This window comes from Quercus robur, chromosome 5 (assembly GCF_932294415.1).
Source record: "Quercus robur chromosome 5, dhQueRobu3.1, whole genome shotgun sequence".
NCBI classification, from domain to species: domain Eukaryota; kingdom Viridiplantae; phylum Streptophyta; class Magnoliopsida; order Fagales; family Fagaceae; genus Quercus; species Quercus robur.
The window spans coordinates 11787085-11802780 of NC_065538.1; the positions used below are offsets into that span (position 1 = coordinate 11787085).

At 37.2% G+C, this 15696-nt stretch overlaps 1 protein-coding gene across 1 annotated transcript; it reads left to right on the forward strand.

Moving 5' to 3' along the window:
• The first annotated feature begins 8437 nt into the window (after window positions 1–8437).
• LOC126727801 (uncharacterized) lies at window positions 8438–12986 on the forward strand. Its single transcript, XM_050433715.1, is given in 2 exon segments — window positions 8438–8542; window positions 12822–12986. Coding segments are annotated over 2 exon segments (270 nt in total).
• The last annotated feature ends 2710 nt before the right edge of the window (window positions 12987–15696 follow it).

The following is a 15696-nucleotide window of genomic DNA, read 5'->3' on the forward strand; positions in this document are numbered from 1 at the left end:
TTATAGTGAGACAAGGGATGTAGAACAAATGTCATTACCATATTCAGGAATCTCGAACCTTTTGCAAAGCCCGAGCATGAGGTATTTTAACGGTCACCCCATAAAGAAGACGTCTCACAAAAAAGAGACAGAAGTTTGTCTTTAGACACAGTCTTCAGATGAGGACATCCGGGGTAATTAGGATGCGATTCCCTCAGAACATGTAGCACATCAGAGATAAGCTCCGAAGTAACTACTATACGAGTACCTTGAATAGAAGTAATGAAACAAGGTATAGAATAATCAAAATCGTGCATATTGGAGTAAAACTCTTGTATGATCACGGAGGGATAACTCATGGGTATCTTACAAAGAGATTCCCAACCCCGCCTGTTTATGACAGTCGGAAGAGTAGTATCGAAGAAGTCCGATAGGATAACATGGCGTTCTGAATGAATGCCACATTTGGAGAAGTTCTTCGAGAAGTATTGATGGGCTTTCTCATCACAGAACCTGACATGGAGAGGTGTGGAATCAGAAGAAGATGCCCCGAAATGAAGAGGGTTCCAGGACGAAATAGTTTTGCGCTTGGGTGCCATGCGTAGACTATCTGAGAGAGAAAGAAAGAGAGAGGGAGACAAATAGAAAAGCACCAATCAACAGAATGTACCAAAGAGGAAATGGAAGGAACGTATGCATGAATAATACATGATCATGTGACGTGCAACAAAAATTTCATCATGGGCTCAGCCCAATCCAAACCTACCAGCAACAAGGTTCCAACATATAAAACACACATCTAAATGCATGAAACATTGTGAAAATGCAAAAGAAATGCAATGCATGAGCATACAACATCATTTAAGCAAAACCCAACCCAAAAATTTCACAAAATACTCATCAATTTGTAAAAACCCTAAACATTTTATCAAAAATCCAAAACCTAGGTCTAAATGCATGAAATGCATAAAGAATGAGAGAAAGAAAGATCATACCAGAGAAGAAATGATCACTCTAGGCCGAAATCTAAGTGGGTTAGAGATTTAAAGAGAAAGGGCAGGTTTCTGTCGAGAGAGATCAAAGAAATAAGATCAGATATCGCGTTGGATCTATTTAAAGAAAACGCGTCTTGATGGATTGAAGATCTATCAAGATTCTGTCGAGCACTAATTCTCGACAAATGAATCTGTCGAGGTGCTGTCAAGAATCTGTCGACAGCAAAATGCCTAGATGGATCGAGAATCTATCAGCCAGACAGAAACTTTCTCTATGGATCGAGAATCTATCAAGAAGCTATTGAGACAAAATCTAGAAAGCTTCGATGGATCGAAGATGCTTTAAAATCTGTCTAGAAAAGAAGTCCAAAGGTCTCGTTAGATAGCTATCTATCAAGATCTGTCGAGAAGCTGTCGAGCTTGATAAAAACAGTTTTTCAAAGAAAAGAAAAACACAGAAATGAATGCAATCAAGCAAGCTACTCAACTAAAGATTCAAACAACATTTTAAGCTTTGAAAAACATCTCTCAACAAGAAAAATGTAAAGCATTTAGGAACCAAACACACACACACACACACACACACACACACACACAAAAAACAAGTCTAACCAATTTTATATTTCAAAAACAAGTCAAGACAGTTTGCTGAGCATACATTAACACATGTATTCCTTGTGATGATCAAATCACATTGTACCTGCACATATATCAAAAGTAGCAAAGAATTTTGTGTGTTGTGTGTGAAAGACATCGCAAGATTACATAAGTGTCTCATGTTATGACGATTTGAGATATAAGAAAATCAAAGTTTAGAAAACTTTGTTTCAATGGCTTTCAGTACCAATGTACACAAAACACATTGTTTTTATATTTTTCTGATTTTTCAAAATTTTTTTAATGAAAACAAAATAAAGCAAAACTGAAAACAAATAAACAAAAACATGTTAAACAAAGTATAGCATAAAACTACATGCAAATGCATGAGGAATGAGGAGAAGGAGAGGAGATCAATCCGTCAAGACAACACCAATGCTTTGGCGAAGGAATTCAAACCATTTGCTATCAAGAGGTTTAGGGAACAAATCAGCCTTCTGATCATCGGTGTGAATGAACTCAAGAGTGAGGGTACCATCTTCGACAAGCTCCCGAATGAAGTGTTGTCGAATCTCTATATGTTTTGTCTGAGAATGTTGAACAGGATTCTTAGAGATGTTAATAGCACTGGTATTGTCACAATATATGGTAAGAAGTTCTTGACGAGTATCATAATCAAAGAGGAGTTTTTGCATTTACAGAAGTTTGGTGCAGCAGTTACCGGCAGTGATGTATTCAGCCTTTATAGTGGATAATGAGATGGAATTATATTTTTTGCTCATCTAAAAGACAAGATTATTACCCACATAAAAACAACCCCCTGACGTACTCTTTCTATCATCAACATTCCAAGCCCAATCTATGTCAGAATACCCAACTAAGACATCATTAGTGTCCTTGCTATACCACACACCAAAATCGGCAGTGGTTTTGACATACTTTATGATTCTTTTCAAAGCAATCATATGAGACTCTTTGGGATTAACCTGATATCTAGCACACACTCCCACACTGTAACTAATGTCGGTCTACTAGTAATAAGGTAAAGAAAACTACCTATCATGCTTCTATATAGAGAAGAATTAACACTTTTTCCCAACAAATCAATAGTGAGTTTAACTTTTGGGCTCACAGGGGTTCTAACAGAACTAGTAGAATCCAAACCAAACTTTTTCACAAGATTTTTAGCATATTTAGATTGAGATATGAATATACTTGACTCTTGCTGATGGATCTGCAACCCAAGGAAGTGATTCAACTCTCCAATCATGCTCATCTTGAACTCGGCTTGCATGAGTTTGGAGAAATTATGAGCAAGTTCATCCGTTGTAGTCCCGAAGATGATATCATCAACATAGACTTGAGTAACTGTCAACTCACCATCTTCCCTCTTGATGAAGAGTGTTTGATCAGTTTTTCCTCTTATGAAACCAAGTATTGTGTAAGCCAATCATACCATGCTCTGGGTGCTTGCTTTAATCCATAGAGTGCCTCTTGAGGTACAACATATAATCCGGAAAGTGTGGATCAATGAATCCTTTAGGTTAAGCCACATAGACATCTTCTTTAAGGAATCCATTCAAGAATGCAATCTTTACATCTATTTTGTAAAGCTTGAACTTCAAGTGACATGCTAGGGCTAGGAGAATCCTGATGGATTCCATATGAGCTACAAGAGCAAATGTCTCATCATAGTCTACTCCTTCCATTTGGAAGTATCCTTGAGCCATAAGATGAGTCTTGTTGTGGATCACATTTCCCTCATTATCAGTCTTATTGCGGAATATCCACTTTGTGCTAATGATGTGCTCACCTTCCGGTCTAGGTACTACGGTCCAGACATCATTCCTTTGAAACTAAAGCAGTTCATCATGCATTGCCTCAACCCAGCTTTCATCTTAGAGAGCTTCCTCAACCTTGGTGGGTTCTACCTGCAACAAATAGCAAGAATAAGACACAAAATTAGCAACACATTTATCAATTGTACGCTTCCTTAGTGTAAGTTCATTCATATTTCCCACAATAACTTCAGGAGGATGATTCAACTTCATCCTTAAGGAAGGTCCTTTCTCTTCATGAGATTCAGAATCAAGTGAGGTATGTATGTCTGCTAAACCTCCTACAACACTTGGAGTACTTGGAGATTTGGGCTCTTAATCAACAATTTCTTGAACACCCTTAGGCTCGAGAGGAAGAATTTCCCTAGAGATCTCCTCACTAATTTTCTATAAACCAGACTTTGAAGCTTCATCGATAACAGTATTGATTATTTCCATCACTTTCTTGGTTCTCTTGTTGTATACCTAATAAGCCTTGCTAGTAGAGGAGTATCCCAAAAATATTCCTTCATCACTTTGGGAATCAAATTTTCCCACATTCTCTCTATCATTAAGAATGAAACAAGTACTTCCAAAGATTCTGAAATACATCACATTTGGCTTTCTTCCCTTCCATAACTCATAGGGAGTTTTCTTGGTATCGAGTCTGAAATACACCCTTTTAACCTATGACACGCAGTGTTGACGACTTCTCCCTACAAATTTCTAGCCACATCCTTGTTGTGCAACATGGCTCTAGCCATCTCCTAAATGACTTTGTTCTTTCTTTCTACTATACCATTTTGTTGAGAAGTAATAGGAGCAAAGAATTCTTTAGATATACCTGATCTAGTGCAAAAGGATTCCATGTATGAGTTCTCGAATTCTTTACTATGATCACTTCGAATTCGATCAATCTTCAAGCTCTTCTCATTTTGTAATCTTGTACACAAGGCTTCAATGTGCTCAGGAGCATCTGACTTAGATCTTAGAAGAATGACCCAAGTGTACCTAGTGAAGTCATCTATTACAACCATGATGTATCTGTTTCCTCTAAGAGGCTCGATTCTAATTGGACCCATGAGATCTAGATGTAGTAGCTCCAAAGGTCTAGATGTAGTTGATGTCTGAGTGCCTAGATGTTTAGCTTTTGTCTATTTACCTAGCTAACACGGTCCACACACAACATTGTTCACTTTACTGAGTTTTAGTATCCCCAAAACTGATTCATGCTTAGATACAATTGAAAGATGTTTGTAGCTAGCATGTCCCATCCTTTGGTGCCATAGATCTTCATTTGGCAAACAAATGCTATTGCACACAATATCAGCATCAGGTACCAATCCATAACAGTTATCTAGAGTGCGTACACCGCTTATGAGTTTCTTCTCAGACTCATTCAACACAAGGCATTTCCCTTTTGAGAATAGCACCATAAAGTCTTGATCACATATCTAACTTATGCTCAACAAGTTCACTCTCAGACCTTCTACATATAGCACATTTGCAATGTCTAGCAGTCCAAGTAAAGAGATGGTTCCCTTCCCTTTAATCTGTGATTTGCTCCCATCACCGAAAGTGACATTACCACCTTTCTTAGACTCGAAAACCTTAAAGAGAGAACAGTCTGCAGTCATGTGTCTTGAGCAACCACTGTCAAGGTACCACAAACATGTGTCCATTACCTTAAATGTGGACTTCATCATGAAGCACACCTCATGCTTAGATGACAAATCAGTAGGATGGTGTTTTCTTTCATCTGCCATTTACGAACAAAGCTTTTAACTTTCACTCTTCTCAGATGAACTCCTCTACACATTTTCATTCTGAGACAATCTAGTTTCTTTTTTGTCATGCTAAGATCTTTTCCAATAATCATCATGATAGATTTCAAATAACTTTTAGACTTGCATTTTCTGAGACATTCAATCAAGTAGAAATTATAAAAACAAGATGTATTTGAAACAAAAGATCTTTTTACGCCGGTTGCAACCATGACAACAGGGGTCAATGGATCACACAACAAAGATTACCCTAATCAGAGTGTGCCTGCTCTGATACCACTTAATAGGCCAATAGTGTATTGACCTCTTAGATAAATTAATCAATTAATTAGCAAGTGAATTAATTAAGTCAATTTAACATGCAATACTCGTGGTATCACAAACAAATTATCAACTAAGTTAAATGTAGCGGAAAATAAATTTGACACAAGTGATTTGTTTACAAATGGGGAAAACCACCGAGGCAAAACCCCACCAGGTGTATTTAAGATCACCACTTCCGAGAATCCACTATTATCAAAACAAGTGGTTACAAGTAAAGGAATCTCAGTATCTTATACCAACCTACAGTTGAACCCTTACCCCAATATACAATTGGACTTGTAATGTAGTGGCAATCTCTCCTTTCAATGCATGGCTTCAAGTACGTGACTAACCAATCGATGCACGGATCCCAGTACGTGACTAACACACCAACTTGAGAAGGATGTTGGCTGCAAAGTTCTTCAGTTCATCCACACGATGAAGATCAAGAAGCTCCTTGGTTATAAAACCCTATAGCGTACAAACGCAGCAGCTTCTTCAAGAGAAAGATGAACGAAGGCAGATTGTCTTCGGTCACAATATGCATGTAACAGCAAGTGCAACAAACTTACGACGGCCCTTAAAATAATCCTTATATATGTCTAGAGTTGTGAGAAAAGAAACCCTACACAAATAGCTTGGATATGCGTGAAAAACAGATTTGGAAATCTGAATTTCGTAATTCTCGATAGATATAGCTGTCGAGCTTCAAATATTAAATCTCGATAGATACATCTGACAAGCTATCTGTCGAGCTTCAATGAACAATATTTCTTCACTTGATTCTTGGACAGATTTGCATGGCTTCAATACTTGGACTTGAACTCTTGTTCCTTAAAGTATTAAACACATCCTAGATCTACCCAATTACAAGTAAAGTGTGTTTTGTCAAAGGATTAGCCAATTCTAAATGACATATGTTCATAACAAGTTCTACATATGTCCTAACACTTGATTAGTTAAACTTCGAATCAAACAGGGGTCGAACTCTTCTCTTAATCGATTGAACTTGGACTCATAATTTTACATTAAGAACTCAACAAAACTCAATCTTTTTGTCATTGGTTACCAACACCTAATTCGTTGGACCTAACATGTCATACTCGTATCTTAGATTTTCTTGTATAGTTTTAGAAAAGATAGCACTATTTTTCTTGTATTGAATAATTGAATAGCCAATGTTTTTAGTGCAACTAAACACCAAAAATTGGTGAAAATATTTTCTAAAAATATTTTTAAAGGAAACAAACACAAACGTACAGTAAAAAGGGATGATTGGATAAAATAATTAAAAAATTCTTTGACTAAATTTTAGAGTGCGTAGCCTTGTAGGGATATGGATCCTTTCCATTTCAAAGAGAAATGGAGAGTATCCATTTCATGGACAAGATCTATTTAAAATAGATCTAAGGTGTAAAATGTGTCACCTTAATTAAATCTTATTACTCAACTCATCAACATGACTATGGTTTTTCCTAAAATAAAAATAAAAATAACTGCAGCTAAACACATTACAGGTTAATGTTGTTTTACATAAAAACATGAAACATTAACATTAGCGTTAAGTTCTGTTTTTTTTTTTTTTTTTTTTTGCTGAAAGCTATTAGGTATGGTGGTGTTGTGGCCGTTGGAGTTTCTGGTAGTGGCAATGGTGGACTTTTGCAGCAATGGTCTCATCCTCTGAAAGCCATCTGCCATGATCGCAACCGCCAACCTCTTCAATCATGACGCCTTTGTCGGCAGTGGACTCGCGTTTTTCTTTCTTTTCCTTCTCCTCTAGGCCTTTGGCAGAAAACTTCACAGGTTTTGTTTTGTTTTTGTTTTGTTTTTTTTTTTTTTTTCTGGCAAATTACAATTTAACCACTTATGGTTTGGATGAAATTTAAGTTGTCTATCTGTGGTTTGAAATTTGACACTTTACCTACTTGGGGTTAGCTTAGTTAGGGCTCTATTACCTATCTTTGTTAAAAACATGACTAGATATATAATTTTACTCCACTTCTAGGTATCTTTCCTCCAAAAACACAAAAAAAAAAAATAATAATAATAATAAAAACAAAAATACAAGATCAAATAAGATAATAAAAAAATCCCGCGAAACACTTGTATCATGGGATTTCAAACCACATATAGGCAACTTAAATTTCGGTCAAAGTGAAAACTGAAATTGAAACTGAAAATTTTTTGTTGAAAGTACTGTAGATAAATGTAAAAGTTAGCTGAAATAGTATAGTGGGACCCATGAATAGTACCAAAAAGCGTACTAAGGTTTATGAATAGTAGCAAAAATAAATTGAATAGTAAAATAAGCTAGCTTTTTAATTTGGAGCCAAACACATACTAGGTGAATAAAATGTCAAATTTCAAACCATGGTAGTAGATAGACAACTTAAATTTGGGCCTCCCCGACCCCGTTCATAAGTCCAAAAGTTGTAATTGCCGTATTTTTTTTTTATAGAAAACTAACCAACGTTAACCTTTTGAGTTACTGATTTTAAAAGAGGTGGCGAAATTATAGCCCCTAGATATCTTTGAAATGAATCTTAGCCTTTAAAATGGACACTCCATTTCATTTTGAAATGGAGAAGATCCGGATCCAGCCACGTAGTAGGTGATCGAAAAAGAGTATTGACAGTTGACAAAGAAAAGAACTTTTGAAGCAACGATGAGAGAAGGTCCAAAGCTCTACACCAACAAACCCAAAAATGTAAGCTCAAATCATTTCTACGCTTTCCAAAAAAAAAAAAAAAAAACAACAATATTTTTTATGTTTTTGAGAAACAGTAACAAGAGATTCCAAAAGCAACTTTAGTGCTTTTGTTGTTTTTGCTTTTAGTATTTTGGTTTTAGTATCTGACTTTTGATTGATTGATTGCTTGCTTGTGGTCTTTCACAAACAGCACAACTGAAATAATTTCAAGAGCACCAAACAAAAACCCAATGAGTTTCTTCACCATCAGCAATGGTCATTCATAAGTTAGCTCTACCACCTCAACCACCACCAAAAGAGTCATTTGCTCGACTTTACAAGTTTCTCTGGCCTATGCTTGTGGCTGTCAATCTTGCTGTTGGTGGTCCCTTTCTTTTTCTTATTCTTTAGCTTTGTAATTCACTGTTTATCTTAATTTCCTATCTACAGTAATATATGTGGGTGTTTATTTCGTATGCAAAGTGATTAAATTTATAAAAAGGTGTAATGGGTTTTAAGATTTCAACTTCGAAGATTTGTTTTTTAAGCTTATCGGATGCTTTTCATGATGTTATTTTTGATGAGTATTTTGTTGTTAGGATTGGGGGTTATGGTTTTAAATATCTCATTTTTGGAGGAATCCTTGATGGGAATGGAGGAATTTTGATTAAATGAGAATTGGTGTTCCATGGTTGGACTTGTGTGGGATTTAAGATTCTCCTTAGTTGAGGAATAGTGTGATTAGATGTTGATTCTAGCCTCTGTGGATTTAGATCTTAATTGGTTATGTCATATGTGACATCTAATTACTAATATGCACTAAAGAGTCTAGGAACGCAAATGTGTAAAGAGTGGTGATAAGTATGGGGTTAATATACTTTTCCTATTAGAGGGGAAATAAACATTTTATGTCTTGTGTGGGATTTATGATTCTCCTTTTCTTCTACCCAAGCACAGAGGGGGTTTATAAAAAGCTTATTTTTGGTCTCCATAGATATCCTTGGCCAAACGGCAATGTCCCCACTAACCCTCCCCTTCCCAGTTAGTTGAAGTAAAGGCAAAAGTACTACTCGAATCCCATGTCTCTGTGTCAGTTGTTTATTTTTCTATTGATAAAAACCATTATTTCTCAACTTAAACTTTTAGTTCACTATAGGTTTCTATTCGCGCTCCTTATAAATGGATGCATATTCCTTCATTTTGGAAATCCTGGAGTTTGTTGTTGATGGAACTTCTTCTTGTTTTGTTAAAATGGGAGTAACTGCAACAGCTCATGGCATTCTTCATTGTATCAGTGCAGCCTTATGGTTTCCTAATCAGAGTAATGGTTTTGGCTATTTATCATGGAAAACAGCCAATGATCAAGTAAAATACTTGCTTGTCTATCATTCTAAGTATAATCATTACAAAAGGTGGGAGAAAAAGACACACATAGAATGCAATTCTTGCATAATTTTTAACTGGTAGGCTAAAGCTCTACTACTTTATATGATTAAAATCATATACCAGTAATTTTTGGCTTTATCCATGTCAGTGGTGAGCAATATGTTGGATAGACAAAGTTAGTATCGGTTTAGGGTGTGCATAGTATCTTGCATACTGTAACGATAAGTTGGATGGAGTCATTCAAATGGCTCATTAGGAGCTTATAACAATATAGGTGAGTAGCAACATATTCCATTTGCTCAAACTCACTTACCTGTTTAACTAACTGCTGAACAAATATTGATGACTTTATAAGTAGGGGTTAGGATGCTTACCAATCACCACTCTTCGACCCCACAAAAGTGCGATCTTTATGCACTCGGTACAATCTTTTTAATATATAGGACCTACATTGGTGATCATTTTTAATAATTTGTTTGTCTCAGTCAAGTTTGAGAAAGAAAAAGTGGAGTATAAAAGAAGACTTCAGGGGTGGTAAAACTGGTTTCGTCACATTGACATAGAAGTAAACTGAGCAGTCTCATAAAGGAAATATATTATTTACATGTTATGGTCCTATATAGTTTGAGAGGTATTTATATCTAGGTTTGTGGTCAAAGTTGGTCTTTTCCCCCTCTATTTGTGTGTAATTTTTCTATATAAGTTGTTACTCTTTTATTTTTTAGTCTAGATAAGTTGTTAGTTTAAGCTTTTTTTAACACTGTCTTGAAGCCTATCACAAAGTTGTCTCTAGGGCTCTAAATATGCTCCTTAAGAAGTTAAGAGTTTCTGTGAACTTTTGTAGCCTACCTCTTTGTGTAGACAAAGAAGAAAGATGAGCACATAGAAGAAGAAGGTGCAACTCCAGTTTCAATCTCCGCTGCTAAAACTGATCCTATTGCTGAAAAAACCTTACACTCACCATCCGTCACAAAACCTGTGAAGTTGCTATAGACACTCAATTTTGCACCCATGATATAATCAAAGAAAATGACTTGAATAACCATCCATGTACCCCAAAAATCATTCTTGCATTACATGCATCAATTTGTTCTTGCATTACATGCATCAATTTGTCTTTGCATTACATGCATCAATTCATTCATTGCATATCATAAAAATGATCTTGAGGTTCTAATGATCGCAATGGTGTGTCCAGTTTCCAAATCGGACTATTGGATCGAAAGATATCGTATGATCAAGTTTGCACGATCAACATGCATTGTGTCTAGGTAGAGTTGACCGCATGTGATTAATTTAAACTAAATTCTGATTGGTTAAACAATTAAAATTAATTAAATAATTTTGTGATTGGTTGATAATTAGTGTCTAAAATAGGGATGCATGCGTAGGAATAAAATGGATGATTGGATAACAATAAAATTGTGAATAATCTGAACTTTATCAAGATTTATTTTAGGGTATTTATCTACAAGATAATTGTTCCTAAAAAGCCTGAATTATCTAGAAAATAGATTAAAAAAAAATCATGGACGGAGGATGAAAACACGTCTAGGTGCAAGGACCGGATCAAAAAACCTTAGAAGGAGAGTCCAAATGGCACCCGAACATGAAAGAGCGTTCAGCATCCAAAAGCACCATTCGGCACTTTTGGAGTGTCGAACGACACTTTAAAAGTACTAAATTGGCCTCTTTTGGGCTTTGGCCCAATGGCCTTCGGGTGACGATAAGGCACACCCTTTTCGATCTTTTTGTAGAATGATGAGTCCCGATTCATATTCTACACTTCGAGGCTATTTTTTAGAGTTTTTTGGCCTCTATAAATAGAGACTGGGTCTCATAATTCAGCACCTTTTTTCTACGCTCTGAGAGGCATACGTTTTGAGGCTCTCAAATTGCTGATACTTGTTGATCCTCTCAAAGATTTGCTGCTTTAATTAGGGTTTTTAGATTTCAAAGATAACTAAATAAGTTTCTTTGAACCCTAAAACATCCTCTCAAGATCAAGGAGTGCTTACGCAAGAGGTTGTCTTCAATCACTCTCTCTTTTTTATGCTATCTTTTTATGATTGATGAATATTTTATCCATAATATGAATGATTCTTCATTGTTTTGTTTAAAGCATGATTGTTTTTTATGTGATTGTTATGATCTTTTTCTTGAATGTTAATAATTTGCATGTGAACAATTCTTTTTCTTAAAATAAAAATAGATCTGCATCTTTCTTAGATGTAGATCTAAGTTTTTCTTCAAACAAAAACAGTTCTGCATCTTTATGAGATGTAGATCTAAATTTTTTTAAAGATAAAAACTGATTTTTATTTTTCTTGGATACAGATCTGATTTTTCTTTAACATATGCAGATTTTTGAAATAAAGAGAAAGATTAAACATGATTGTGTTTGCTTTTATTTATCTAATTCATGTTGCATAAATTCATATTATGAGTGAAACTCTCTTCTTAAAAGAAAAATCCTTTTCATTTTTTTTAACATAAAAGAAAAATAGATCTGATTTTTCTACTATTAAAAATCATGTTTTATTATTATAAAACAGATCTGATCTTTTACAAACCAAAAACACAATTTTTTTAATTCTTAAAAAACAGATTTGATATTTTTCAAACCAAAGGACATTATTTTGTGTAATAAAAACAGATCTTGATTTTTATCTCCAAAAACCACTTTTTTATATACCACAAAAGCAGATCTAATTTTTCCAAATCAAAATCAAATTTTTACCAACAAAAACAGAATTAATTCTTTTCAAAAGAAGAGACTTCATTCATAAATAAATTTGTGTGATTTAACATTTTTTTTTTCACATGTTCAATATATCATTCATGACATGCATAAAATGGTACATTGGTCACAAGATTCTAGAAGACCAGACTCTGTCTGGGCAGAATGGGTGCCTAACACTTTCCCATTCCGTAACCTAGCATCCGGATTTAGGTCTTTGGCTAAGTAGATCTAACCTTGTCTTTATTTATTTTGGGTAGAATGTAACTAGGACAAAAAGCCATGTAATTATTTGGTAGTTTGTAACTAGGACCCAAAGCCATGTAATTTTTCAATTTTTCAAATATGTAATTTATTATTCAATCAGTGAATGGAACGTCATGTATTTGTATATATTTATTTTTTTTCTTATTTTTTTGGTATAAAAAAATAAGTGGTGACTCCACACCACTTACCCAAAAAGAAAGGTGTCCTAAAAAGTACCCAACTCTCTTTTTTGAGAGGCACCCCAATTTTGGCGGTCTCTCACAGTTGCGGGAACCAATACCAGAGGATTAGTAGCACGAACTTTTCAAGTGGATGTTGGAAGAGAAAAGGAAGATCAAACCAAAAGATCCTGAAGAAAAAAAGCGCATTGATGAAGAGAAAGTCATTCTCAAACAGTTTATTCAAGCAAAACCTATCCATAATATCTAATTATTTAACAGTTGTTCTCAAGTTTAGAGATTACTATAAATGAATATTTTCTTTCTTTTTACATGTTCAATTTATCCTTATGTCAAATCTCTTTGAAGTTCTTTAAATCATTGTTGTTCAATGCAAGGAAAATGTTGATAACAGTCAGGAAAATGACTTCTTTCTCTTTTTCATGTAACAAATATTGCATCATAAGATTTTCTGTTTTAGGTGAGGACTCAAAGGGATCATATTCATTGAGGGTGGGGTCACCACTTAACCCAAATCACTCAGATTGATGGCTAAGTCATCAACCTTCAACTAAAAGATAACAACTGAAAATGATAATAACAATAAGCTCTCTGCTTCATTGTTTTCAATGACCTTAGGATACAAATGCTGATCATTACCTTTATCAAATGGCCCAGCCAAACCCATAATAGTTACTACTATTATGTTTATGTTGGTGGGCTGGACTGGGATTAATTTACTATCCTCTTTCAAACTAGCTCATGCATGGTCTCACTCACATCAACCAAATCTATACGGCACCTAGATCCCAAGACCCATATGGGCCCTGGGCTCAGGCCCAATGGAACGGCCCCATTGCCCTAAATCCTTCTTGAAACTGCCTTCATAAAACCGATCACGCTCTCAAGAGTCACGCCGGTACTCCCGAGAGACACGTCATCACCAGGACCGCTCACGGTCGCATGAATACGATTACCGAGGGTCGAAATCGCCGGAGGAATAGCAGCCTCACAATGCTGCCATGGACGCCATAAGTCGAGCCCTACGAATGGCTGCCCGGTCACCGTTCTCCGACGAGATTGAACAGGCCCCTATGCCGAGTAGATTTACACGACCGCCATTCAATTCCTACGATGGGAAGACGGACCCTGTGGAGCATGTCAGTCATTACATCCACATGTTGTCCTTGCATGCACACAATGATGCGTTGATGTGTAAGGTATTCCCCTCCAGTCTCGGCTCAATGGCCCTGAGATGGTTCAATGGGTTAGGAAAAGGCTCCATTCGTAGCTTCGCCGAGCTGATTCAAGAGTTCGGCAGTAGATTCGTGACATGCAGCCGAGTGCCACAGCCGGTGGACGCGCTACTTTCCATAAAGATGAGGTTCGGAGAAACCTTTCGAAGTTATGCCAGCCGGTACTGGGAACTCTACAACGAAATTGGTGGAGGAAATGAGAAGATTGCGGCAAGCACCTTCAGGATGGGGCTCCCCAAAGACTCTGAATTACAGGAGTCACTGACGAAAAGACCTCCCGAGGATATGAGGCAACTTATGAGACGCATTGAAGAGTACAAACGCCTGGAGGATGATCGGCTGCAGAACAGGGGGAAAGCTCCGTTACTCGGAGATCTCAGCAAGGCATTTTGCCGGCAAGACCAAAAAAAGACTTTAAGGTGCAGGAACCAGAGGTGCAAATTGAAAGAGTTAATGTGGCGTTCAAAGAGCCCGTGCACAAAATCTTAGATCAGATCAAGAACGAATCATTCTTCAGGTGGCCAAACAAAATGGGGGGTGACCCATCTCGGAGGAACCAAAACCTGTACTGCACATACCATAGAGACAAAGGGCACACCACCGAGCAGTGTCGGATACTAAAAGATCATCTCGGGCAGCTAGTGAAGGTAGGGTACCTGAAAGAGTTTGTAGTAGACTCCACTGACCGAAAAGCCGGCCAGGGTGTTCAACAGAAAAGGAACCCCTTCCCGCCACCACTAGGGGTGATCAAAGTCATCCACGCTGCACCAAAAGGTACGACAGCAGCTAAAAGGGTATTAACAGTGGCTTGCACTGAAAGAGATTTAGCCGAAAAGAAGAAGAAAGTTGAACGGCTGACCATCTCATTCGGAGAAGAGGATTTGGAAGGGACGGTCCAACCTCATGATGATGCGTTGGTAGTAACAACTCGGATAAGTGGGTTCCTGGTGAAGAGGGTGATGATAGACCAAGGAAGCGGGGCTGACGTCATGTACCCAGACCTGTTCGAAGGGCTCGGATTGAAGAGTCAGGATTTGACGAAATATGACACGCCGCTGGTCTCATTTGACAGGAGAGTCGTGATTCCTAAGGGACAAATCTCTCTCTCGGTGGACATGGAAGGCAAGGGAGTTATAGTGACCTTCATAGTAGTCCGATCATTCTCACCGTATACTGCAATCTTGGAGAGGACGTGGATTCACGCAATGAAGGCTGTTCCGTCCACCCTCCATGTGAAAGTAAAATTTCCCACTGAGTATGGAGTCGCCGAGGTGAGAGGGAACCAACAAGTGGCGAGGCAGTGTCTTGTCGCCGCGGTCAAATGGAAAAGTGAACAGCTAGGACAAGCGGAGCAGACCGATAGAGAAACTTTATAGCAATTACAAAAGCCCCGAGGGGAAACGGGGGCGGACGTTGCCGAGGAGGTATTGAAGGTTAGAATTTTTTCAGATACTGACAGGTATTTCCAGATAGGTACAAGCATGAATGACTGAGAAAAGGTAGAGATGTTGTTGTTCCTTTTGCAGAACGTAGACGTTTTTGCCTGGAGCCCATATGAAGTGCCCGGCGTAAATCCCGAGTTCATTGTCCACAAACTTAACGTGGCCCCATCATTTCCCCCGAAAAAGCAAAAACCGAGAAGAGCATCAAAGGAACATGTTGACGCAGTAAACTTGGAGGTCCAGCGGCTGAAGGAAGCCGAAGTGATAAGAGAAATATTCTTCC